This window comes from Columba livia, chromosome 7 (genome assembly GCF_036013475.1).
Source record: "Columba livia isolate bColLiv1 breed racing homer chromosome 7, bColLiv1.pat.W.v2, whole genome shotgun sequence".
NCBI classification, from domain to species: Eukaryota; Metazoa; Chordata; class Aves; order Columbiformes; family Columbidae; genus Columba; species Columba livia.
Window position 1 is genome coordinate 12,588,041 of NC_088608.1, and position 25,386 is coordinate 12,613,426.

Consider the following 25,386-nt stretch of genomic DNA (forward strand, 5'->3'; position numbering starts at 1 on the left):
TGGAGAAAAATATCTCTGCAAGACTGAACAATGCACCTTTTTTCCTTAGGATATTTGTTTGTGGCAAAACTATCCAGATGAAAGACAAATCTATGTAAAATTGCATAATGGTGTTGTGACTACTTTTAAAAATTTTGACCTGTTTTCTTTCAGAAGGATGTTTATCTTATAATTAAGGAAAAAAATATTCCAGAAGGCTTTCTTTTAGCCCTGTTTTGCATGTTTTGTAACAGTAGAGATCCCCTAAATGATTGAAGATTCCTGCTCTACTTGAATAACAAAACTTGAATTGCTTAAGAAAAAAAAACAGACCGTCAGCCAGACATTTAATGCTGCTGAAACTTCACATCACAAACACAGCTCAGCACGTATAAGGTAGTTGGTTTGTAAAGAGCCTGGGAAGGCTGCTGCAAATTAGAATTACTAATGTAATAATTACCGTAACTAACAGATATGTGACTTGACTTTGAGCTTTCTGTCCTCATTAAACTTGTTCACCTTCTCTGAAACTCTCCATGCTGCATGCTAGCACGGAGCAGTCGTATCCCCCGACCCAGCATGAGTCAGGGGTGCAGCCGCGATACCAGCCGTGAGAGCAGTCGAGATACAAGCCCTGCTCGGGGCTTTCCTCCACTTGGTGAGTACATGTAGGCGTTGGAGCTTTAAGGGTCAAGTTTTAATTTTTTTTTCTCCTTTTCCCTTTTTCCGATTGCCCTTTCAAGGCACTGCCAGGTGGAATGAGCCTGTCCTCTCTTGGATTCCTGACACACTCCCTGTTTCCAACCCTGTTTGCCTTCTGTTTTCTTCTGCATGCTTCAATTCTGGTTTTCAGCATTTCACTGGTAGCAGGAAAATAGTTTATTTTTTGGACGTCTGTTATTTTTAGTTTCATTAAATCAGCTTGTATGGGGCTGCTGTGCTTCACTTCACAGCACTGGTGGAAAGCTTATGGGAAAGCAAGCCTCTATTTTCTAGGTCACAGTGAAGTTGTCGGTAGCATCGTAGACTGTTGAGTGACTCTAATTATTCATGATCTGATTTTCTTACAGCTAGGTACAGTAGCAGTATATCATTTCTATACTAAATCCTCTAGGAGAGTTAGAAGCTCTCTTCTGTAGAGGTTTTACACAACATTGTCAATCATATATTAACAAGTTGCACATGCCTTTCTGTAGAAAACTTTTTCAAGCAGCCTAAAATTGTGGAAAGGTTGAGGTTTTGAGGGAATGTCATTAACGTACAGCTGAAGTGTACAGTACAAATAGAAAATTTCATTACATTTACCACATGCAGAAGTTTTTCTGCACAATTCTGAAAACAGCAGGATAGTTAATGTTTCTGATCAAATACCATGTCATATTTTCAACCAAATACATTATTTGTTGTATGAAAGATTTTTGTCATCACAGACATAATGAAATATAGTTTATCTCAGGCCCTTTTCATTTTTGTAGTAATTTCATAGTTGCGCATGTGGTATTAAAAGTGAGAAAGATGATGTTACAAATTTAATCAAGGCTAAAGAATGATATTACAGGATCTATTTTGCACATAGTGACAAAATATAGGTGTATCATGTAGTGTGTAGGTGGAACAGCATTTTGGGATTAGTTCTACAACTTTAATCCAGTAGTGAGAAAAAGTTATGAAAAATACAGACAAATGGGCAAAATTTTCCTGTTTGTTTCCCATACTTGATTAGTCTGCTGTACTGTATACTGTAATCTTCTAAACTTGCATAGATGTTGTCATTGATTTGGCTGTCAGTGCAGAGGCTGGTGATCTTCATCCATGGGAAATCATTGGCAAAAATCCCATTGATTTCAGTGGTGTGGAGTGGAATCTTCAGGTTAATATTAGAGAGGCTTCTGCGTTCAAAACTTTGTTATTTTGAGCTATGAAATAACCTATTTGCATTATCTGTAATATCTAAATTTCTGCTTTAAAAAATTGTGAGGTGTCCGAGTTACAATTCAGAACTTGATTCATGGCTCTTTTAAAATAAATAGATTAACTACTTATTGATTAAATCAAGCAGATTTGATACCAGAGCCATAAAGAGATAGTAGGTGTGCAACCGCAGCTCATTTCTATAGTTCCCTGCCTAGCTTCAGTTCTGGATTAAGCTTTTTTTTCCTCCAAGCATTGTGTTTAAACTGGCTGGATTTCAGGGTTAACTCATCAGTGTTCTATGTCACTGTGCTGTGTTTTGTTTATTGTAGTGAAAATACATTAATTGAAATACTGTCTTGAGCCCTTGTTCTGAAGAACAAATGCAGCATATGAGAATCACAGTTGGTGTGAGTTTTGTACACCACCACCGTGGAGTCTGACTCGTACACTGACTATAAAATTTCAGTTACAGATGTCTGTTAAAGTGGTTGTAACAAACTTAATTGTGGAGAGAGGATGATTTCATTTCAGCTCATGATATTTAATTACCTGAAGATTAATACATTTCTAGAAATACATTGTTATTAAAAGTTATTGAGGTAAGGTTAAGGGAGGAAGTATCACTATAATAGTAACCCAGTGTGGTTGTTATCCTATTTTTTTTGTGTGTCTTCATTGGAATGCTTTAATCTTGAATATGTTCATGAACTTGTTAATTATATTGTGTGTAATTCACCTGAAAGAAATTGATATTTGTCAGTTTAAGCCAAAACTATATGTATTCTGTTACAGTATTTCCAGAACCCAGTTAATCTTACATTAGTGCTAGAATAGTATAATCCTGCTGTGCATGGTCTATTTTTGCTCATAAATATTGTATATTAGTAAGTTATGCTTAAACTAGCTATATGTAAGCGACAGGATTGTTATATTTAATGGTATTATGGTCAATGTCCATGCTGACATCCTGACTTCACAAATTGCTTTGTTTTGGGGCTGCGGTGCAGGTTTGCATGTCTGTGCACCACACTTCTTGTATCCTAAGTTGGGAAGCGCCAGTGAAGAGTCACTCTACACTCAGTCTCCTTGCAGAGTTGTGATGACTATTTTTTAACTGTTATTCCTGTTTTTCCATGGGCCTTGATCTTGCGGTGACATCCACAGGGGCACAGCGGATGGCTCAGGAGAAAGCAGTTGTGAGCTCAGAATCCTAATTGTGAGGTTCAGTCCATAATCCTGCACTGATCCTGCAAATGTTTCATGAGTTACGGTGTCAGTGCGTTTGTTCTCTGGAATAGATGCATGTGTTCTCCATAGCTAAAGACCACATTGCATAATCTGTATAGCTTTTAGTCAAGCTCTCACAGCTGGAAAAAACTTTTTAGTTTTTCTCACTTTGCTGACTTCTAGTTTATAACATTAGTATTTGTGTTTATGAATGCTTTGCCTTAAATGGATGACTTATAATTTTTCTCCTGCACATGTATATGCATAATTGACAAAGCCTATTTGTGTTAGAAAGGGACTCTGCTTTATTCTTTCAGTTTCTTGACAGTATAGTAATGATGCTAAATGACACAAGGCCTTCAGTGAGTCTGTGGTGACGAATTGCTCAAATAAGCAGTCGGTTTCTGGGGTCAGTTGCTTGGAGCTAGGTGAGCATGTCATTGCTAAGACACAGGGAAAACCTCTTGAGAAAAACCAAATTTTTAGAATTTGGAAGCGGCTGGACCAGCTTTCCATTTGCTTTCGTTAGGAGCTCACCTTTATGTTGAATCCAAGAACTGAAAACCTCTCCAAAGACATTTTATAATTCCTATGCTGCTGACAACTGGGAATTGAAGTAGGAGCTGCCTTTGGCTTCAGCTCTTCTGCTACTGTGTGTGCTCCGTTGCTGTTAACAATTTGCATACATGCAGTGTATGATGTGCATATTCAGATTACCTGTGCATGTACACGCATACATTGAAGAAACATGTGTGCAAAATTTGTTAACAGCAAGAGACTTTAGGTAGTAGCAATAGCTGTGATATTTGTGTACGTGTGTTTACTTGGAAGAAAAACAAACAAACAAAAAAACACAACAAAAAACCAAACCCAGCCCAAAGACCTATGTGCAGTGGTTGGCTGACCTCCCTGTATGACTCTTTCTACTTCTGTGGTTACTCATTCTCTTTGTTAATGTTGGTTTTTTATGCATAGGCTAGAATGTTGTGGAAAAATACCTGCAAGCACAATTCCTACCCATTCATCATGGCTTCACTTTGGGGTTTAGATCAGACACATCTAAATCCTGCTCTGTAGGTCTGTGCTCCACGTTCTCATGATGCCGTCTTCCAGATCTCTGGGTCTGGAACGTGACTGATGTGCACCGGGTTTTTTTTTGTTGCTGAACTGCACCGGGTTTGGGACTGTTACAAATGAGTTTTGTCATGCATCGTGTTTACGATCATGGGGGAAAGGTGGGGGTAAGCTACAGACAGAGGCGTCGCTGTGAGGCTTGCACTGTATCTGTTCTGCATCCATACACAGCGTCATTTCCCTGTCACTACGAAACACCGTTACTAGTCGCGGTCACACGCATCCCCTCTGGACTGTGGCATTTTTCTGTCTTGGGTTCAATGTGTGTTAATCCTGTGGGTGTTGCCATTCCTTCTACTTGCAGCTTCTCGACGTCATTCCAGGTCCACTAGTGCTCTCTCCACTGCTGATTCTGTTGGGCAGTCAGGTGAACAAGCGCTAACTGCATGAATCTGCTTCTTATACGTCGTCTTGTTTTACACCATCTTCACATTTGCTGTCATGTGCATCAGCCAGCACTTGGCATGTGCTTCTCACCACTGCGGGGCTTTCTGTTCAGTTTCGTTCAACGTGCCTTTTTCTTTCAAATATCATTTACTGGATGTTTTTAATTTTGTGTATTTTACAAACATTGTGAGCAGTGTTTAAACAAAGGGTGATCCAGGGCTTTCTCAGTTCTCCTGTAAATTGCATCAGTTGTCCAGCATGGGCTAAATCCTGACTGATGCAGAGTCCTTGTAGCTCCTGTTTGTTTCCTCTTCAGCAGTGTAGCAGTTCCCAGTGCCAGGACCTGATCCCAGTGGGTTTCATCCCATTTATTACTAAATATTCTGGACTCCTGTCTCTGTTAATGAAAGTGCTTTTTGGGATCCTCTCCAAAATGCACAAGAGCAGCACGAGTTAAGCACCTGATGAGCTTTCAAAATGAACTTTGGAGGATAACATGTGCTAATCCATCCTTCGTATAATTCTGAAGGCCTTGTCCGAAGTACGTGGAAGTTGTTGAAAAAAACTATTTCCTTAATTTCACTGTGTTTGCATCAGGAAATTAATGCTTACATACAGTGAGAAAAATCTGCAGATTCCAGTGGCTTCTTCCCCATCCCTGTGCAGGATTTGCACAGGTGCAGGTTGTGGAGAACCTTTTAGCTACCTTTGGAATGGGGATATTTCACTGGGAATCTTGAAATGAAAGAGAGCTGCTAGCTTTGGGTCAATAGAAACTTAGGTGTGAGGACAAAGATGATGTCAAAGATAAGGGCTCAGTGTTTACTTGGAGGTTAAAATTGCATATGGAATTAGTGATACTGAAAATTGTGTAACTAAATCCCTTTAGGTAGGGAGTGAAAAATATTCTGTTTCTCTGAAGTCTAGTTATATGGCTGTCACTTACCTAAAACTCTCGAAACATTTCCCTTATGAGGTTACTTGATGAAAAATGCCAAAGAGTCAAATCAGTTTGCATCATTTCAAAGTAATAATTTGAATTTTTAATTAACAAAAGTAATTGAAAATATTTTTAAAAGCCCTCAGCTGTAATACAGTTGTAAACTTTCTTTGCATTCAGCTTCTTGTGATAGTCACTTCATACTTGGCTCCAGTGGTTTGGCAAAGCATAATCAAATTGTATATGGTTACCTGTGTCCTAAAGAAGGCTAAAAATGACCAAATCAGGCCAAAAATGTTGGCTAGGAGTTCTCACCCAGTTTGTAACAAGTATAGTAAATATAGTTAGGGGGAGAAGGGAATGTGGGCAGAGCATGCTCTGCTTATTTCTTGTCCAGTAACGTTGGACTTGCCTGTACTGGTTATTTCTGGATCTGAATGTATTTCCAGCCTCACATTAGAGAGATGCTGAGGTCTCTCCTAAGGTGCAGCTTCTGCACGTGGGTATGAAAATAGTGTCTTGGGGAGAAGACCAGAGTGACTTTAGGTGTTATGAATTTAAAGATCACTGAAAGAAGTGTTTCAGAAAGTTCCTGATAGCCATGAAGACAGATGAACACCAGCATGCCACACTGTACTTAATTTGTTAAAAAAGGCTCCTTTTTTTTTTTTTTTTTGTTTATTTATGCTGGGTATTTAAACTTATCTACAATTGAATTACTTTGTCATTCTGTTCTTCATTTAAAAAAACCCAAACAAACAACAAAGCTATCTTCCCTTTTCTAATGTAATACTAAATTAATGTGAAAACAAATGACTGGTATTTTTGATGGGTGTTATTTTGAAAGTTAAAGCCAAATTTTGTTGGAGTAATGTCACTGAGTTGGGTTTAAATATAAAAATGCATCCAGAACTTTTACCAACATTTACTGCCCTTGTATCATAGCAGATATAGTTTACACTTAGGAAAATACTTGTCTTCTGTACATCTTTGTAGTGTATAACTCTGTAGTAGTGCCTTTAGTGTCAATAAGACCTAATGCATTGTCATTTTCTCTGTGCTGCTATTAAGAGTGTACAGATCTTTCCATTTTAGGGATGATGTACTGTTTCACCTAAATATTTGAAATCATTCTTCAACACAAGTGCATTAAAAAAGGGGATAGTAATAACACATACAACTTTTATTTCTTTGTGAAATGTCATGGTTTGATTACTTTTTGGCAGTAGTTTTAAGAATTGTAGTTGTTTTTTTTGGTTTGTTTTTTTGTTGTTTGTTTTTTTTTTTCCTTTGTAATGTGTTTTGTAGAAAATGTGCTTTTGTTGTAAATCAGAAATGTCTTGTGTGGGTAAATTTTTATATATTTGCTGGTAAAACTTCTGTTGGCACATATGGGGGACAGAGGTGTAAGGTATGTCCCAGGAGGGATGTTCCCAGCCCTTCTCAAGTAAAGACAAGCCCACATGGAAACACAAACTTGGAGTGCCAAAACTAATCTCTTGCTGCTTGTAGACCAGAGCCAGGATCCCGGTCACAGCGTATCTCATCTGCCCCTGTTGAGTGGGACAGTGCTGCCAGAGTCCGGCCCGTGATACTTAAGTCACTGATTCTGTCATATCCCTGCTAGCACACCTTTGTGAATTTGGCTTTTGCCCAAATAAACTAATTTCAGTAATTTTTTTGGCAGACTGGGCAAATGTTAAAGTAAGCTAATCAGTTTTAGGAGTGTAAACATCATTTTGCACTCAGCCTCGTTACTTTGGTGCCACTGAGAGCTTTCCTGTCAAATTCAAGGGGAGGATGATATTATTTCATCAAAAATACTGGTTTTAATATCATAGAGCTTTTAAACAATATTTCAGTCCAGTGTACATTTAAATGGCTTCTCAAGAACAGTAATAAAGCAAAAATTGGGGTCACTTCACAAGCAAATCTTGTTTTTATACTGTAGAGTGTAGGGGAATATTCTACAGGTTAATCAAGCCTTGAGACACAAAATAGGCTAATCTGGTGCTGCTAGTCTTACATCCTTGCCTGAGAAAAAGCTGCAGGATGGATGAGTGCTCAGGTATTAACATGTTCTGACGCTGGGCACGATTCTGTGTCTCTGAAGTTAATGAAAGGCTTTCTCTTGATTTCTGAGGGTGCCAGATAGGGACTGGCATGTCTGCCTTTGACATTAAAGTAAAACTTTGAAACAAGTTCTGTTTAAAAAGAAACGCAAAATAGATACCCTGCTTCCCTGATTTTAAAAAAGAAAGAAAAATAATAAAAAAAAAAATAATGCCCTGAGGATCCAAAATTGTCTCTGGGGCCCAACAAACAATAGTTTATTTCTTACTCTAATGGTGAACTCTCTGGAGCTCTGGATAAAAGAGTGTTTAATGGAAAAGCACTGCGAGTTCCCAGAGCCTGTGGGGAGAGCTGCTCGGGCACCTGATTAGGATTCCAAGTGAATGTGAATTCATTTAACAATCCCTTTCAATGTTGTCTTTTGTGCAGACCGGTTTGGGCTCGGCCAGCCAGGCAGGATGCCTGCTTCTGTGAATGCCATGCGAGTCCTGAGCACAAGCACAGATCTGGAGGCTGCTGTGGCCGATGCACTGGTAAGAGGAAAAATACAAAATGCTTCCAACACCGGAAAGTGGCTTAAAGTTACCTGTACGTACGTTCTCCTCTTTCTTAAATAGCTTTGTTCTGATTGTGCCAGTGTCTCATGCTGTAGAGTTGGTTACCTTTTGCTGTTTTGTCTTTGGATATGTTTGCTTCCTTATTCCATGTTAGTTCTCTGCAGTTGTTATCAAGCAGGCTGTGGCTCAGTGCTAGAGCTACAGGGTGGGTTGGATCAGTTGTTTGCCTTCTGCTTGGCTGTCAGAGGACAAACGTGGCACTATAGGGTTGTTTGGCACCAATGGGGTCAGCGCTTTCCATCCACCCCATTACCTGCATGAAGACTGTCAAAAAAACTGTATTCTCTGTTAGTCTCAATTCTTGATCAGGTTTCAAAAATAACTGAGAATTTCACAAGTTCCTGCCCTGTGTTACTTGCACCTGGCTGGGTACTTGGATCAGCTCATAACTTAGCTTGCCTGTAATTGGTACCATTTCATGCAGTTAAATTGAAGTGTATTTATCTAGTTTGATGTTAGTACTTTCAAAAATGCAGTGCTTTTCCAGATTTTTTTTGTCATTTTAAAAAATTTCATTGTCCTGTATAATCTTACTGTACTATAATCTCTCTCAGCTAGATGCTAGAGAGTGTTTTCTAGTCTTCAGAGGACAAGTGTGAAGACAAACCTTTGGATTTAGCTTAAGTATTTGCAGATGAGAGAATGTGTAGTGACAGGAGCAATTACCTTACAGCATTAGCTGAGTAGCAGCGTACCTTGGGTTTTCTCCAGCCCTAGACCTGAGCTGAGGGGAGGATGTATCCTGATGTATCTTGAGACAGATATCTCAGGTCTCTCTTTCTGGAGAATGAGCCTTGTCCCCAGAGTTTGTGATCAATGTACTTTCTTCATTTCCTAGTTCACCTTCCCTAAGGATGGCTAACATTTTCCTTTTTATATTAGATTGTCACCCAGCTCATGTCACCTCCATTTCTGGATGATACTCCTGGAGAAATGTAACTTTTTTTTTTTTAAAGGAAAGGTAGATTCTATAAAAAGTATTTGTGAATAATATAAAGGTAGTGTATGGTAGATGGCAATGCTGCATTTAGTGGGCTGAATAGTTAGTGGACATTCTATTACCAAATACAACAGCTTGTGAGCCAGTTTCTGTTCTCAGCACCTTGAATTTGCTACCAGTGCAGTTCAGGGCGTAATTATAAGCGATGGTTTGCCTGTGTAAGTGAAATTGGGCTGTGTCCCTGAGTGTGAGCAGTTGCTGAATACAGGTTTCTTGGGGGAGGAGAGGATCACTGTTTCAGTTCACTACTCATCACTGAGATCTCTTTGGGTGTAACTCAATCATCAGCTAAACTTAGAGAGCTCCCTTTTAAATATTTCACTCTTTTAAACTAAATTGCAGTATACTAGAATGTTAAAATCTTAAAGGGTCGAATACTTAAAAAGGGAAGTTCATAAGTAGCTGGAAACTAAGGGGTGCTTCTGACTTGGTTGATCAATCTGAATTTGTATGACTTTAGGGGATGCAACGTGATCGTGTTGTCCCCTTCTTTCCCACCACTCCAATTTGCTTTTTCTTGGTTGTCTTCTCACAACAGGCAGTTTGCAAACCCTCCTCAGGTTTCTTTTGAGAGAGTAAAAGCGGCCATCACATTAACTCAGCAGCCTTGCTTTCAGAGGAGTATTTTCCTGGTAGTAGGAAATGAAAAGAGCTTCTCCAAAGATGACTTCAGGCAAATGCTCGGTTTAAACAAAACACACATTGGGTCATTTTGTGACCTCCACTCCCTGTGTACAATTCCTGTTGGATCCACTGCTTCTCATTGAAAACTGGACTTGGCCTAAATCCACAGTCTGTGCTGGGAATCAGTGCTTGAATCTGACAGAAGTACTCAAAGGGCGATGGAAACTTTGGTGTTGAGTAAGGCCTTTAAATCAGGGGTGCCAGCCAGGGGGTCTTGAAAGAAGCTAAGCTTCAAAAAAGTGTGGTGTAAGAACTGCGGGTTGAAAGAGAACTTGGTTAAGTGAAGTTGATTAAATGTGTTGTACTGTAGATAGTGATTTCCTGACATCAGAATTTCTTTCCAAGACTAAAATCAAATGCTACTACTAATGTGTGGGGAAATAAATTATTACTAAAAACTCTGGTATCTTCCAGAGCAGCATTTCTGAAAAGTAAGCAAAGAGGTGCTGTGTGTAGATCTGACACTAAAAAATTTATGAGCAGATAATCTCACTTCCAAGCTCCCTAATGGAGATTGTAGGCTGTAAGAGTAGTGCAACAGTTATGAGATAAAGTCAGGCGTTATTATACCCACTTTTATTTTGCTTAAACTGTATTTTCTTTTTATTTGCTAAGACACATTTGCTATACGTTTTTGTTGCGAGAACAAACCCTGCATAAGCTTCTGACATAATTCTCTATGCTTTTTCCCACCCTTCAATATTTTCCTGCCTACAGCTGTTAGGAGACTCCAGGAGCAAGGTACTAGTGCTTTCTTGACTTTTTATTTCTATTTTCCAACTTTCCCCACCCTGTTGCTGACACCCATGATACTGCACTTGAGTTAATTTCTACGCTTCGGTCCTGCAGTCCTAGTGGAAGCAAAACTCTGCTGGCTTCACAAGTCCAAGAACTGCACAACTGGACACTGGAAGGAATTCTGTATCAAACACTTTAGAATATAGGCGATCTTTTCCCAATACATTGTCTTAACAATCCTGTTGTGTTAAGGTTCATTTAAGAGTTTGCTTTGTAGTATAGCACACAATTTGTTTTGCTAGCATAATTATTGTACTATCTGTTCTGTAGGGATCGAGGTTGTCAAAGATGAACCTAAGGGAATAAGGTCCTGTAATGTCATGCTATGGAAATTAGTGGGATTCAAAAAAACTCCCATAGCAGCCTCTGGAAAAATCCTAGCCCAAACTAACAGAGAAATTGTCATCTTCTATATCCCAGTGCATCTCTAGAGTCACTTAATTATCCATATCAAAGTGACTGTGCATGCCAGCACAGATTCCTTCAGCTTTTCCTTCCTTATCTTTATTTTTTTTCTTGAATTAGAGGTTATATAATCATAGAATCTCTAACAATGGAACTGACCATTATTGACAATGAAATAACATATGATTTAATTACCAGTTGCTAATTCTGCTGGGCATAACTACCTTGCTTTCATGCTGGGGAAGGCAGGCCCTTGCTCCTCTTAGTTGCTTGGATGGTCTCATTGAAATCAATGGGATCTGCCTTGCTTGACTGTGAGGGGTAAGCAGGCAGTGCTTGGTGACATATTTAAAACACTTTTGTCACTATAACAATAGCACTAGTCTTCCTTTCAGTGTTTATGGATGGAATGTTTTTCTTTTGGCATTGATGTAACTTAATATAACTTACAAAGTCAGTGTTTCCCCTTTTCCAGAAAAAGCCCGTGAGAAGAAGATATGAACCCTATGGGATGTACTCTGATGACGATGCTAACAGCGATGCATCAAGCGCTTGCTCGGAGCGCTCCTATGGCTCCAGGAACGGGGGCATTCCTCACTACCTGCGGCAGACCGAAGATGTGGCCGAGGTCCTCAACCACTGTGCCAGCTCCAACTGGTCTGAAAGGAAAGAGGGGCTCATAGGTCTTCAGAACTTGCTGAAAAGCCAGCGGACACTGAGGTGACCTTGGTAGTTTCATAGTGCCAGTCATTCATTAGAGGTGGCTATAGTCACAAGTCAGTAATGTTTACCTGCCTTATGCGGACAGAATTAACTTTAACAGTTCTGAAGGCTTTGTCTCCACAATGTGGGACTTCAATTACTTTTGGAAAAATTTCTGTGGTGTCCCCAGTAAAGTTTGTATTAAGTTGTAGCAGTAATGTAGACAAGACTTAGAAAAGCATGCTGTCTGCTCATCCCTTCTTCTGTCTCAAGAAGACGTCCGATGGTTGGTGCTTGTTGCAGCACAGTGAGATTTCCCACAGTGATGGAAATGTAAATGTGCTCAAAGGGTGGTGCTGTTTCTACATTAGTCTGTTTGAATCTTCTGTATCTTTTTTTTTTTTCCCCAGCAACTTAGTTGTTGAAGCAAACACTGCACTTATTCTAAAATGACTCAGGGTGTGTGTGTGTTTCAGAGATGAGATCAGATGATGCTCAATACTTTGAGTATACTTTAACTCTTTATGAAGGCTGTGTTAGCTATAATTATAGATATTATTTGTAACTCTTTAAAATCTCATATCAGAAACTTGACTCTCCTCTAAATGATGTCATTTATAATGTAGAGGGAAGCTTCTTAAGGCATAAAGTAGGTGTACCAACTCTGAAACTTTGCTTATGCTAGGAGAGGCAGACCTTTTTTCTTTATTGAGAGCCACATAAACCCTTCAAACACCTTTGCCATGTCAAACATTAAAGGATTGTAGAGTTACCCAATAGTCGTGAGGAAACTTCATATGGCCACAGGTCACATTAACTAAAGTTAACTGGCTCTCAAAGCATGGGCTTTTCACCGTTAGTTTATGGTGAAAGTCTTTGGAAACAAGCTGTTTATCTTTTGGCTCCTTTGAAGGTAACATTCACAAATAGCTGTAATGTTTTCATTTTCCTCTTATGAATATTATGTACTTAAATTATGACCAAGTTTATAATGCTGGTTGTATGGTTTATAGCCTACATACTTGGATTTGCACATTTTTTTCTGTTTTGAAAGAACTTCACACTGGCTGAACATATTTGATGGTTCCTGTTAACAGGCTGAATGAAAATGTACTGTGAGCAGGCCTGGAAAAGTTATTCTTATGCCATCATAAAAATATACTAGCATTTCACCTGATGTGGTGCAGTCCTTAAGTGGGAAGTGCTACAGGTTTTTATAATGATGTCGGTAGCTAGAGTGTCTTGATCAGGGATGCTTTCTGGTATGATCTATTTACCTGTTTCTTAAAAGATACTTCTCACATGTATGCTGTCTTTTTTTCTTGATTTTAACGAACTGTCTGGAAAGACTCAGGCACCTCATACACTTGCATGGGAAAGTTGAGTCAGACTTGGCTTTTGTTTTTTGTGGGTGTTTTTTTTTGCCACAAAGGTGCATGAGGATTATAACCAAGGTTTTGAGAGCTCTTGGGATAGTTCAATGGAGGAAGTGCAGCGAAGGTTGAGTGATGAGCTATTTAACCAGATCAGTAGCTCTTAGCAGTAATGCCAGTAGAATTCAGCTATTGTTTTCAGCTGTGCTGGTGGTGGTGTTTGAACTGTGCTGCTGTCACCAGTCCCTCAAGCTGACATGTTTACTTACCTTTGATCCTGAATAGTTTATAAACCTGTCTCAGAAACTAAACCCCTGTGGAGTTATTTTTTTAATTTGATACTGGTTTTAGTTCTCTAGATTATATTTCATTTTGGTTTGCTTTTGGTCTGCTTCCTCCTTGGTTTGGGGTTGATCTGGTGCCTGTTCTAATTATTAGATTTTATCATACTGTTTGTTCTCACAGCATCTTGCAGAACATCGTCAAGGTCATTAGTCCAAGGGGCAAGTCTGTCTGTCTTCTAATTAAACATAACTTCTGTTGTGGTATGACAAGTTTAATAAAAGACAATGCTGTGGCTGGGTTTTCTTTAGTAGTCTGAACTGAAAGATGAGTGAGACTATATTAGCTGGGATTTGCATATCCAGAAAGATGTGTATGCAAAGTGATGTGGCATTTACATATCCTGTTTGTGTTCTACAGCTTCATGTGGCCTTATTCTATAAGAGCTCTCCATAAGGTCTTCTAAATAAAACAAGGCCAACAGCTCCCTTAAGGAGACATTCTTCCACTGCCTCTTTCAATCTAGTACGTGCATTGTTACCTTGAGTCCATGAGCTTTTAGAATGAGACATGCTTACACATGGTGTCTTCATGCAACCTTTGGCCTGAAAGAAAATTCATTAGAGTAATAAATAGGAATTAATTCAGAGAGCTGCAATCTGCATGAAGTCAAGAGACCGTTGTAGAGTAGTCATTGTGAGACTGGGCAGTCTCATCCTGAATGAGACTGACAGCTTGCTGTGGTATCATTACAAAGACTTTTTCCTCTTCATCAGACTCTTAAGACCATTGGTTTTGTGCCTTTTGAAATGTTTGATTAACCTTTCATGCTTAGATTTATTTGAAGAAATGTCCTGTGATACTTATAAACAGGCTAACATAAAATAATTGCAGGCTACTATCATATTCCAGCCTGTTCTTTGAAGCTTGTTTCGAGAGGAATATATGTTGGTGGATTGTAGAATTAACATCTTTCTGGGAAGAGGATGTCTTTAGTCAAGACCTGAATGGCTGTTCTCTAAGCAATCTGTGTGCATTTCACTAGTTGCTCTGGTTTCATAGTAATTGTGAAAAATATCTAACTGCATCCATCATATGCAGGAAATGTTACTTCTTCTGTACGAAGGAAATGAAACTTCTTCTGTCTTTGGCAATTTGTCTTGCAGGAAAACTAAGACTTGTGTTTTCAATATATGGCAAATAAGAGGTTTGGCACCAAACAGTTCTGTGTTTGACTCAAACTCAATATCTTATGAAAGGGACTCATACATCATTCTTTTTTCCCCTGGCATAGAGCGTTACTGAGTGTCTAATAATCTCTTACTCATAGGAGCCTCCACTTAAATTGTGCTTTGATTTAATTATCTTCTGATTTACTAGGTTGGCCACTTGTTAATCTGTCTTCCAGGTCTAAACATTTGTCTCCTCAATGTGCCTGCTCTCAGGCTTTGTAGTCAGTTCTAGTAACTGTTAATACTGTGCAATTCTACACTGGTTTTGCTGGAAGCTACTGAGAATTTAGACCAAAATATTTATGGTTAGTATATACCCAAACAGCATAAAAGTTCTTGTTTTACTTAAAATTTAAATTCCCTGACACAAAGGAGACTTAAACCTTTTCTTAAGCTGCAAGAGACCAGTGTTCCAGTTAGTCAGCAGCCTTGATGCAAGCAGAAAGTAAATACCTCCCAAACGTGCACATTTCAGGTTGTCTTCTGCAATCCAGAATACCAAAGAAAATAGAAGCAGCAGGAAATGCAGGTGTCTGGCTTTGATTTTAAAAACCAGTTTATTAGGCTTTGTAAGACTGGTGATTCCAGCAGTTAAACTATTAATAGAATGCCAGTTAAGGCTTTGCCTTGATACATGGTTTTAAAAGTGTGACTTAAGTAATATTTAAATAAAGGAGGTTAGATTTTTCAGCTGTTAATATTTACTAGCTTTTTTACTGCAACTAGAGTTCTAGCATTAATACCATGTTTTATTTATGTATTTTAGCCGAGTCGAGTTAAAAAGGCTGTGTGAAATATTTACTCGCATGTTTGCTGACCCTCACAGCAAGGTAAGATCACAAAGACTTGGCTCACTCTCTTGTGTTACCGTATGTGCACACTTGACACTGTTCCAAGATTAATATTTTGTATTTCTGCCCCTGCCATCTGCCAGGGGAAACTGCCATTTATAAATCTCCTTGATTTTTATCTGTTTTACAATGAAGGGATGTGTCTCAGTCTCTCTCATGTTGCTAGGAGCTGGTTATTCTGTGCTTCCCAAGGAGCAGCCTAATGGCTCTCAGGTGTCAGCTCCTGCAGCGAGAGGTTCACTAGTATCTGTGCTTCTCTAGGGACTGTCTTGGTGATAGAGTGAATTTCAGGAAGGGTAATGAGCCATAGCTCAGCATCATGGTCATGGGGGTTTGTATATTTTATATGGAATCTCACCGAAATATTGTTCAGGGTCTCATAAATAAAGTCTTTATTGTAGCTACTTTGCCTTCTTTATAACACTGACCATTGAAGTTGAAGGCTGTGGCATGAAGTTAGAGACATCTCTTAGAAACTAGGCTGGGGAATGGGGAGGTTGGGCCGCAGGCACATTCAGACCCAGTGGTATTTGGCCGGCAGGTAAGCGGGAGAGGGGAAGAGGGGGTTTTGTGCCCTTGCCTGAGGAGGTTTGCTGGTGGAGGGCAACCGCTGATGGCTGGGGAAAAACATCTGCTGTTGGGTTAAGTACAGTTTGAGAAAGAAAGAATAAGTTGTCTAAGTATTTGTACTTCAGACCACTTGGTAAACCACTTTTAATAAATGGTTGTCAGGTGGAAACCCCCTGGGCAGGCACAGTTGCCTGTCACAGGTCTTGCTTGAAGTGTGTATTTTTGGCCGTAGTTATAGACTGGGCCAGCTGTCCCACAGGCCTGTGGCAGTTCCTACCTGTAAGGTCTTAATGCTTGGGTGCTCAGAGGTTCAGTATGTGTTGTGGAAAGAGCGAAGGTATAGTTAGTTTGCAAAATATTTCCAATTTCTGAGTAAGGTGAGGGTTTGTTGCGCACTGGACTTAAGTTTGTCCTCTGTGGCAGCAGTGATCTGTCATCTGCACTGCTTTTATAGAATTACTGCTACAAACTCACTAGTTCTGGTGTGAAGCATATGTAAACTTTGTTACGTACAAACATATCTAAGTGTTACTTTCATGAGTGAGGAGACTGGATCTGATCCAAGGTATATAATGTTTTGAGTAACTCCACTACAAAGAGATTGTGTTTTAAGAAAATGTAAACTTTCAATGAATGCATCTTTTATCTGTTGGCAAACTGCATCTGAACAACCAGCCTTGATCACTGTGTGCTAACGAGTGGTTTGTTTTGTTGCATGGCCTGCTTTGCCGTGGAATTCACAACAGAGAGTAAGTGTATCCTACCCCCTTCCTTCATTTGTTTCATGTGGTATTTTAATATGACACACTTTAGATGTGTCTCGTCTATTTTATTGTTTTTGGTTTTTTTGTTTTAGAGCAATGTATTATAGTCACTAAAACATTCATTCATTAAACTGTCTGTAACAAAATCATCTTGAAACTGAGGTTGTTAGCCCCTCCCCTTTGATTATTTTTATTTAAAGCAGGGTGTTCTTTTTTGTGACACTTACTTTGTTTATAGGTCTTCAGCATGTTTCTGGAAACCCTGGTTGATTTCATCATCATTCATAAAGATGACTTGCAGGATTGGCTTTTTGTTCTCCTGACCCAATTGCTAAAAAAAATGGGAGCGGATTTGCTGGGCTCTGTGCAGGCGAAAGTTCAAAAAGCTCTGGATGTCACCAGGTAGAGTACTCAGGTGGCAAATGTTATGGAGTTTTTTGTGGGATTACAGGAGGAATCTCATGGACATTTTAGAAACCCATATTTTGAGGGCTTATTCTTGATGAATACCAGAACAAAGGAGAGCAAAGTTATGTCACAACATTTCAAGCATTGAATTAAAAAGGCCTGTCTCTCTTCTAAATAGATAGCTTCAAAGCATAGCATTTGAAATGTGTAACAATTTGGGGGTTTTTTTGTGTGCATGTGCTTTATCAGTTTTCTTGATTATATATTTGCAGTATTCAGAGTGAAAATGGTTTTTACGACGAAGTGCAGAACATCTTTCATGTGTTCAAACAGCAAAACAAATAACGGACCTTGAATGCTACTGCGATTTGCACAGCAGTTTGTAGTCCATGTCCTTTTCTATGGACATCCAGCACAGGACACTGTAATAATGAAGTTTGTCCCATCCTGGAAACAGGATAGTTAAGAAAATAGTAGTAGAACTCCAGGCAAAACAAGGATAGAGGGAGGAAAAAGAGGAGAGGAATCAAAACCAGATATGAACTCTTGAGGAAAAGATGAACCTGTCTGCTACTAGAGATAAGGGAACAAAGCACAGCCTGAAATGGGGAAGGAATGGAAAGGTGTGCCAAAAGCTGGATAAATTTACAGAGAGCAGATAGAGTAACAGTGTATAGAGGTATTGACTTAGAAGATTTTGGTAGTACTAAATCAATAATCAGCTAATCCTTAGACTTGGAGTTTCTCTGAGTGACGGTAAAGTTAAGAAGAAAAGCATTGCAGGTGCTGCAATCTGTTGTGTAAACTTTAATGTATCGAGTTAATTTAGTCCTGAAAATCTATGTTGCATTACATTTTTGCCTTTGTTTTCTTTGGACAGGGATTCTTTTCCATTTGATCAACAATTTAACATTTTGATGAGGTTTATTGTAGATCAGACCCAAACACCAAACCTGAAGGTCAGTATCAAAAGCCTTTTCACTAAAGCATCAACGTGGTTGTCCTAGCTTGCCGTGTCAGACATACTGTAAAGCATAGAGCTCATGACAAGATAACTGGTTGTAAGTTACCTGCATGATATAGAAATCATATTGGCAACTTTGATAATCTCCTCTGTTCTCAGTTTTAATAAATCTGAATATCTTTAAAATAGGACCCTATGACTCGAATCAATAAGAGTTGGGCTTTAGGCACACTGGAGCTTATTAAAGTTTAGACATGGAAAATTCATTTTCACCATGGTCTTGATGGAGGCAAACCTGGCTGTGTGCAGCACAGAACGGACCAGACCCAGTCTGACCAACTGGGAGATTGGGCCCTAGGCACAGCTTAAGTGCTTGTTGTGCAGATCAGGCATAGCACATGTAGGGTTTGAAGTCAAATGACTCAAGTGTTCTTTCTTCAGTCTCCCAAATTTTGGATCTGTTGAGGCTCCAGCATCAGGCGTTTGATTTGAGACCAAAAGCTGTGTTTTGGTGTCTAGAACAATAACAGCCACTGGGAACAGTATGGTGGAGTACTGGTTTGCTTATGCAAATGCTTGTATTTCAAGTCAGTTCTGATACACTATTCCATACTCTACACAGAATTTATCCTGAATGGATAGTTGCTCTTGTTGTTCAAAACATGACATAGGTCTTGTCGATCTGTAGTGGTTACTGTTTATTATGGGATAAATCCATCTTTGCAGGCTCATAAGACTAATAAATCCCTTTTCACTTCTCAGGTGAAAGTTGCTATCCTGAAGTATATTGAGTCCTTGGCAAGACAGATGGATCCAACAGACTTTGTGAACTCCAGTGAGACAAGACTTGCTGTATCTAGAATTATAACTTGGACTACAGAACCAAAGAGCTCAGATGTGAGAAAGGTAAGCCAGGATGGAGAACAATTTGCAGTCATTATTGCCCTTCAAAAAAAGGTTAGATTCTACTTAAGAAAAATGGATTTTACATATCTTACCGTCCAAAACAAATTGTCGATTCAGTAAAAACACGTTTCTGAAGCACATCTTCATATATTTTTTTTTCTAGTGGGTATTTAGCCATGTGACTTGAAGTATTATTACTGTGCAAAAAGAGATCAGTTTGAAAATGTAGTTTTTCTTGAGCAGTCTGGAAATATCTGTAGGTTTTTGTTTATTTAGGTGAAGGCTCTGTGCTTAGTAGACTCAAGTGAAATCTAGCACAACTTCTGTGTTATAATATTGTTAAAAGAAAGTAAACAAATCAGTAGCCTGCCAGGGGCTCTCAACTCTTTTTCTTTTAAGAGCTGTGTGTTTATCTCAACCTGGAAAACACTGACACATTTAGGTCAGGCCTGGGTAAAACAGTGCCTTGTTCTTTATCTTGCTGTAGATGCAAGTGTCAGGTGAGCTAAAATGGGGCAGATAGTGATACTCACCTCTCCCAAGAGAAAAGTGCGACTTAGTTTTATGTACCTGGCATCTATAACACGGTTCAAAATTACCTCCTCTTTCCAGCCCAGATGTAGACATAGATTCCAGTAGGAGTGAAAGACTTTGAGATTTACTTCAATTTTTTTAATTAAAAAAACTTTAAGCATTTCAGAATATATACATTGTACGGGATATTTACACTTCACCTGCATTTAAAATATTGAATTAATGCTAGAATAATGTACGATTTTATAACATTGGAAATATATTTTTTATTAGCAATTATGTGATTCTGATGAGATCATCACTTGGTATCCAAGGTGCTGCAGCTGACACAAGGCTTCAAAGAAGCTTTTTGGGTGCATGCCGTTTGCTTTCTGGCATACAGCTGATTGGATCTGGAGAAACCTGTGTCATCCTCTTTTCTGAAGATTTTGTGCAGGGATTATTCCCACCAGTGTGACTAAAACTTGCTTCTGCAAAATAGTCTGCCTCAGGGAAAAAAAAAGGGTGACTTTAAATCCTGGACTTAGATCTGGAATATGCATTTCTGTTTGATGCTTCTATGTACAAGGTCAGAAAGAATTAAATAGGCAAAGAAGCTGCTTCTCTGTTACAGTTCAAGTAAACCTCAAGCAGTTTACTCTGCTGGTGGTCTGCAAGAGAGAGCTGTAATTAATTCAAGTAGAAATACAAATTAAAAAGAAAAATCTCTGTATATTGCACAGTAGAAGAAATATTCCACCATTAGGGGTCATCATTGCTGCATGCAAAGTTGAGTGAAGAGTGTCTGCAGAGCTGAAAAAATGGGCTGTTTGCTGTGGGATGTGGGGAGCGGGTGTTCACAGCGCGGTATCCATCCTTTTATCTGTTTCATAGGCGTGCAGAGCTCTGCCAGAACTTCCAGCAGCTCCACCTGAGCGGTGCCCGGGCAAGTGCCTTTGGGGCTGATAAGAGATTATTGAATCTAAGTTCTTTTTATTAAACCTGCGTGTGACTTGGATTGGCCTCTGATGCCTGTAGATTTCAAATAAATTATTATACAGTTAAGCTAACTTTTAGGCTACTAAAAATGAAGGTGATCTTTTATTTCATCATACCGTTGTTGTACTCTGATTTTATTAAGAACATAGTACAAACCATGGGCTTTAGAAGAAACACTGCAGTGAAGGATTTATAAGCAATCACTGGCCATTATCTCTGTCAGGATTGTAGTTAACAGACTAATAAATTCATTATGCAGTAACAAACTGGATTATCAAGGGCCAACCCAGACAGGTGAAGTGTTCTGAAGAACACAATTAAGAAATTGTCCTCCTTTTTTGGAGACTATAACCTGGAACAAAAACTGCCTTTTTATATCATGATGATTCATTTAAGGATCACAAGATTCTGCCCTTGTGAAATGTATTATGGTGGCCTTCAAGGTCTGAGGTTTTCTGAGTGCAGAACAGACCATGCATTGTAAACACTGACACAAGCTGAAAATGGAGACAGCAGTTGAGGTTGTGGCGGGGAGGGAGAAGAACCAATTCAGTCTTCAAATGATCAAAGTACTACAAGAGGCCCATGAAAAGTGTAGAATAAGGTAATATTTTTTAATAGAACCTGGATTTGAGACCACCAGTGCAATCAACTCAGCTCCTGCAAGCTGACAAGAGCAGAATTTGTTTGGGGTACTGAAGAGTCTTTGCTGGTGTGGTCCAGTCTGTGTGTCCAACTGTGGCCGCTTTGTTGGAACAGCAATGCCAGGTCTCAGCTAATTGCAAAGGCAGGGACTCTTTCCCCCAAAAAAGTAGTCCCAATGTGGTGATTCTCACCCAGATTTGAGTTACTGAATGCTACCTTAATGCAAGTAGCATCTCTGTATGTGAGATGGCCATGCTGTGTTGGCTGGATTTTGCCTTGGAGCAGATGCAGGTAAAACAAGCTCACTCAGGCTGGTGGTTGAGTATAATATATAAATGACCTCTCTCAGCGGGGAAAGAACATAGCTGCTGTGTGCAAACGGCAATTAGTCATGCAGATCTGATCCTATGGTAGTAACCAAAGGATCTGTTCCGGAAATGGATTATATTTTCAGTCAATAGTAGGATTATCCTTTTATTAGCTATCATCTGTCCATTACTGTGTTCACTATATATGATGGTCACGGAGGTCCCACCACTGTGGTGTTAAGGCACTGGAGGAAAATAGAACTAAAAGTGACATTTAGTCCAGATACCTGTTTCACACTGAATGATACAGCTTTGTTAATAAACTTTGCATATTCTTGTGATGACTAAGTGAGCATATTTCACCTATCTGACACCTCACTTGAGCTACAGATCATGTTTTATAGCTAGTGAAATAAAAAAAAACTTAGTCAAAGGAAATGCTGTTGTGCATAAGACAGTTTATGTTCTCATGTGGAACTATATTTGTAGCTAAACATAAGTTATGTTAACACAAGAAAAACATGGTGTACTTTGAGGAACAAACAGTTGGTATTACAGAGTGTCATTGACAAAATGTCATGATTCCTTCTCAGGGCAGAAACCATTTAAGCTGCTGATAGTAGCCATGAGCTATGTATGGTCAAAATTACTGTCAAGCTTTATGTTTAAAATAAGGTGAACTGCAGTGTGTTACAGGTAAATATTTGTCCTGTTTTAAAGAATGTTGATACTTATGGGTGTTTACCCCTGCATTCAAGTTAGGATTTACTTCCTGCAAGCAGTGCTAGAAGAAAGGTGAAAGACATTTGTCCTCCATGCTGAACAAAAGCCACTGGGTAGGAACAGGTCACACCGCATCGCATAGAAACTTGGGTGGGATGTGGTTCCAGTGCATGGAGAGCACCTGTTGGTAATTTCTGCACGTACAGCTGTCCTGCTGCTATTTTCCCTAAGCAGAATGTATTGATGGGCAGGGCACAGATCAGGATTTCAGATAACTGAGCTTTAATTTTGGTTGCACTAGCAGCTAACCTGGTGTGATGCACTTGACTTTCCTCTGCCTTGGTTTATTCCTCTCTCTAACAAGGTGTCCATTTGATTTTTCATTGGAAAAGGTTTAAGATTTGATGAAGTCATTTTACAAAAGCCAGTTAATTACCACACAGAAAAGTAACAATGCAAAACCGCAATGATTGGTCTGAGGACATTGTCAGTAACTTCACTATGTTATCACTAATATTGCCAGCAGAGTTATTGTGCAATCCTTACGTAGGTAAAGTACTTATTGAATTTGGATGACAGGCTTGGGCTCTGCATGGGAAAATACTTTGATCTTGGAAGAGAGCCATCGCTTTGAGAATGGAAATTAAAATGAGGCTTCTGATTTGATTCTGGTCAAAGCCTGAAGAAGCCTCATGCCCAAGGCTTGGGTGAATGGAAACTTTTATTAAACATGAGTGCTCAGCATTTGAGGGGGTGGAATTGTCTGTGAGGGCACACAGGATCTTGGAGTTTAGGAGGAGCTTGTACAGGCTGAAGGGGAACAAGGCCTTCAAGGTGAAGGGCCAGTGTCACTGCCCAGCATCTTGTTAATCAACCAAGCTCTGGCCTGAATGATAGGTAACAAGATCTGTATTGCCTGACTATCACTTGGATTGCTAATGTCAGGGAAGAAGACGACATTTTTCCTTTGTGCCAGATATCCTGGCTGGCTTCTCTGCTGATGACACTTTCCTCCAGTAGTTTTATTTTACAAACTTGGGTGCGTTTTTATGTGTTATGGGCAAGCTCATGTCACATGTACATTATGTTCTGTCTTCCACTTAACTAACTGGGAAAACTTTTATCAACTGTCCTTGAATACAGGCAGTGGATGGGATGTGGTAAGAAACCAGAACCACTGCAATGAATCAAAGAGCCCAGGAGAATGCTTGTTACTGAGATTTTCAGGAAGATGAAGTCCCCCTGAAACTTATAGGGGTAGTGCCCTCCTTGGATTGGCACTGCTGATTTGCAGACAAAGCTTAGAGGTGTCCAAAGAAAAGTTTGGGATCAGATTTTTTTTCTAAAAACGATTGAGAAACTGTTTCTGAATTATACCAGAATGTAAGGAAGATTTCAGAGAGAAAGCTGAAGGTCAACAAATTCTTCATATGCTCCAACAGGCAAGGACGATGTATTCACTACTTTAATTAGTAGTTGTAGGTGTCATTTTTTGAGAAATATTGATTTTTCTTACTTTGGTAAGGAAATCATATTCATCAATAAAGCCCAGAGCAAGTTTGAATAAAATATTGCTGTGATGTCTGTAGGAGGACCAGTGACAGACAGAAAATCAAACAGTGCTAAGGAAATGAAATTGGGCTCCTTTGCAGTGCGGTGCCATGAGACCTCTGAAGTCTCTTCTGAAGGTTTAATTTTCTGTCTAGCATCAGGCTGATTTGAGCAACTCTGGGTCAGAAGCTTCAATGTAAAAGCACTCCCAAAGACTCTTAATGAGCTGAAGTGGCACTGTTCACCTTTACTGGTGTTGGGCAATAAACACTGTTGGCTGTGGCCTGTTACAGAAACAGTGGCAAAGACAATGTCTGCAGAAATGCTGTTGAATGGCAAATTGTTACAATATTCCCCAGCCACAGGCCCTGGCCTTTCTAAGTCAGAGGTTTCTCAGGCACTCTTGCAGTATTCCTAGACCAGATTTGTGCATCTCATGGACTCCATGAAGAGCAAGGTTACTGGAGAACCAGGCCTTAGGGTTTCATTTCAGACTTCTGGAGTGTTAAATAGGACTATGTCCATACTGCTCAGGTCAGCCTTTTAGGCAAAGGATATTCCTAAAGAAGTCAAATTCAGCCTAAATGCACAGGGGAGCTCCTTTCAGTCAGTGTTAGAAGAATAGTGTAATACATCAAAAATGTCACTTGGTGGACTTCAGTTTTTACTGGATTTAGTGCTATTAGAACAAAAAGGATCTCTGTGTCCTAGCTGTGTTTCCAAAATAGTAGCAGTCATTTTCTGTTTGTTTTGAATGTGATGCTAGGGAGCTATGAGACTCAAATGTTTTTAGTGAACGCAGTGTGAGGAAAATGGCTTTTCCCAACATCAGTGGCCAGAAAATCACGTGTTTGTTACCCCAGTGGTACGGGTGTAGATTTCCTGAAAATGAATCTCTTTACCTTATACAGTCTTCTAGTATCCTTTGAGTTGAAAGTGGTTTGTAATATAAACGCATTTTCTCAGTTTGCTTGAAACAGTAAGAGCTAGTGTGTGACAATACAAGATGAGTTGTTTCACAGAATGTGTATGCTCATGCTTATACTATGTGTCTGTGCATAACATGTTTGTGTGTATGTGGCTCTTATATAAATACACACAACCCCCTACCTAGCTATAGGCGATGTATCTGTTTTGAAACTCAATATTAGAGGTGATATTTATGTGATGCATTTCAAAACCTTGTGTAGATAAGTTCATATTTTCATTACAAACCATCTTACTTCAGTAGCTTTTCTTTCTTAGCTTGTATGTGTGAACTTTTCCCTCAGAATTCAGACCTATACCAGGTTTATAAGAAAAGCTTATCAGTTATTAATGAAATGTAACCTTTGTTTCTAGTCATGAAACATATTTTTGCAACCAATGCCATTTTGTAAGATGCAAAGCTACTCAGTGTAACCTTCATCAGCTTGACTTGTAGAGTAATACCTGGCT

At 39.3% G+C, this 25,386-nt stretch overlaps 1 protein-coding gene across 47 annotated transcripts in view; it reads left to right on the forward strand.

Annotated features, from left to right (window-relative positions):
* CLASP1 (cytoplasmic linker associated protein 1) overlaps positions 1 to 25,386 on the forward strand; it is a 171,653-nt gene that overhangs the window by 109,442 nt on the left and 36,825 nt on the right. For 20 of the 47 annotated variants that reach the window (XM_065070537.1, XM_065070536.1, XM_065070538.1 and 17 more), the window contains 9 exons: positions 530 to 637; positions 4,559 to 4,621; positions 8,084 to 8,187; positions 10,673 to 10,696; positions 11,634 to 11,878; positions 15,514 to 15,577; positions 17,171 to 17,334; positions 18,221 to 18,299; positions 19,067 to 19,210. In XM_065070537.1, coding sequence (XP_064926609.1) covers positions 530 to 637; positions 4,559 to 4,621; positions 8,084 to 8,187; positions 10,673 to 10,696; positions 11,634 to 11,878; positions 15,514 to 15,577; positions 17,171 to 17,334; positions 18,221 to 18,299; positions 19,067 to 19,210 — 995 coding nt within the window. The remainder of the gene's footprint in view (positions 1 to 529; positions 638 to 4,558; positions 4,622 to 8,083; positions 8,188 to 10,672; positions 10,697 to 11,633; positions 11,879 to 15,513; positions 15,578 to 17,170; positions 17,335 to 18,220; positions 18,300 to 19,066; positions 19,211 to 25,386) is intronic. The other 27 variants (XM_065070556.1, XM_065070579.1, XM_065070560.1 and 24 more) reach the window with 6 other exon arrangements.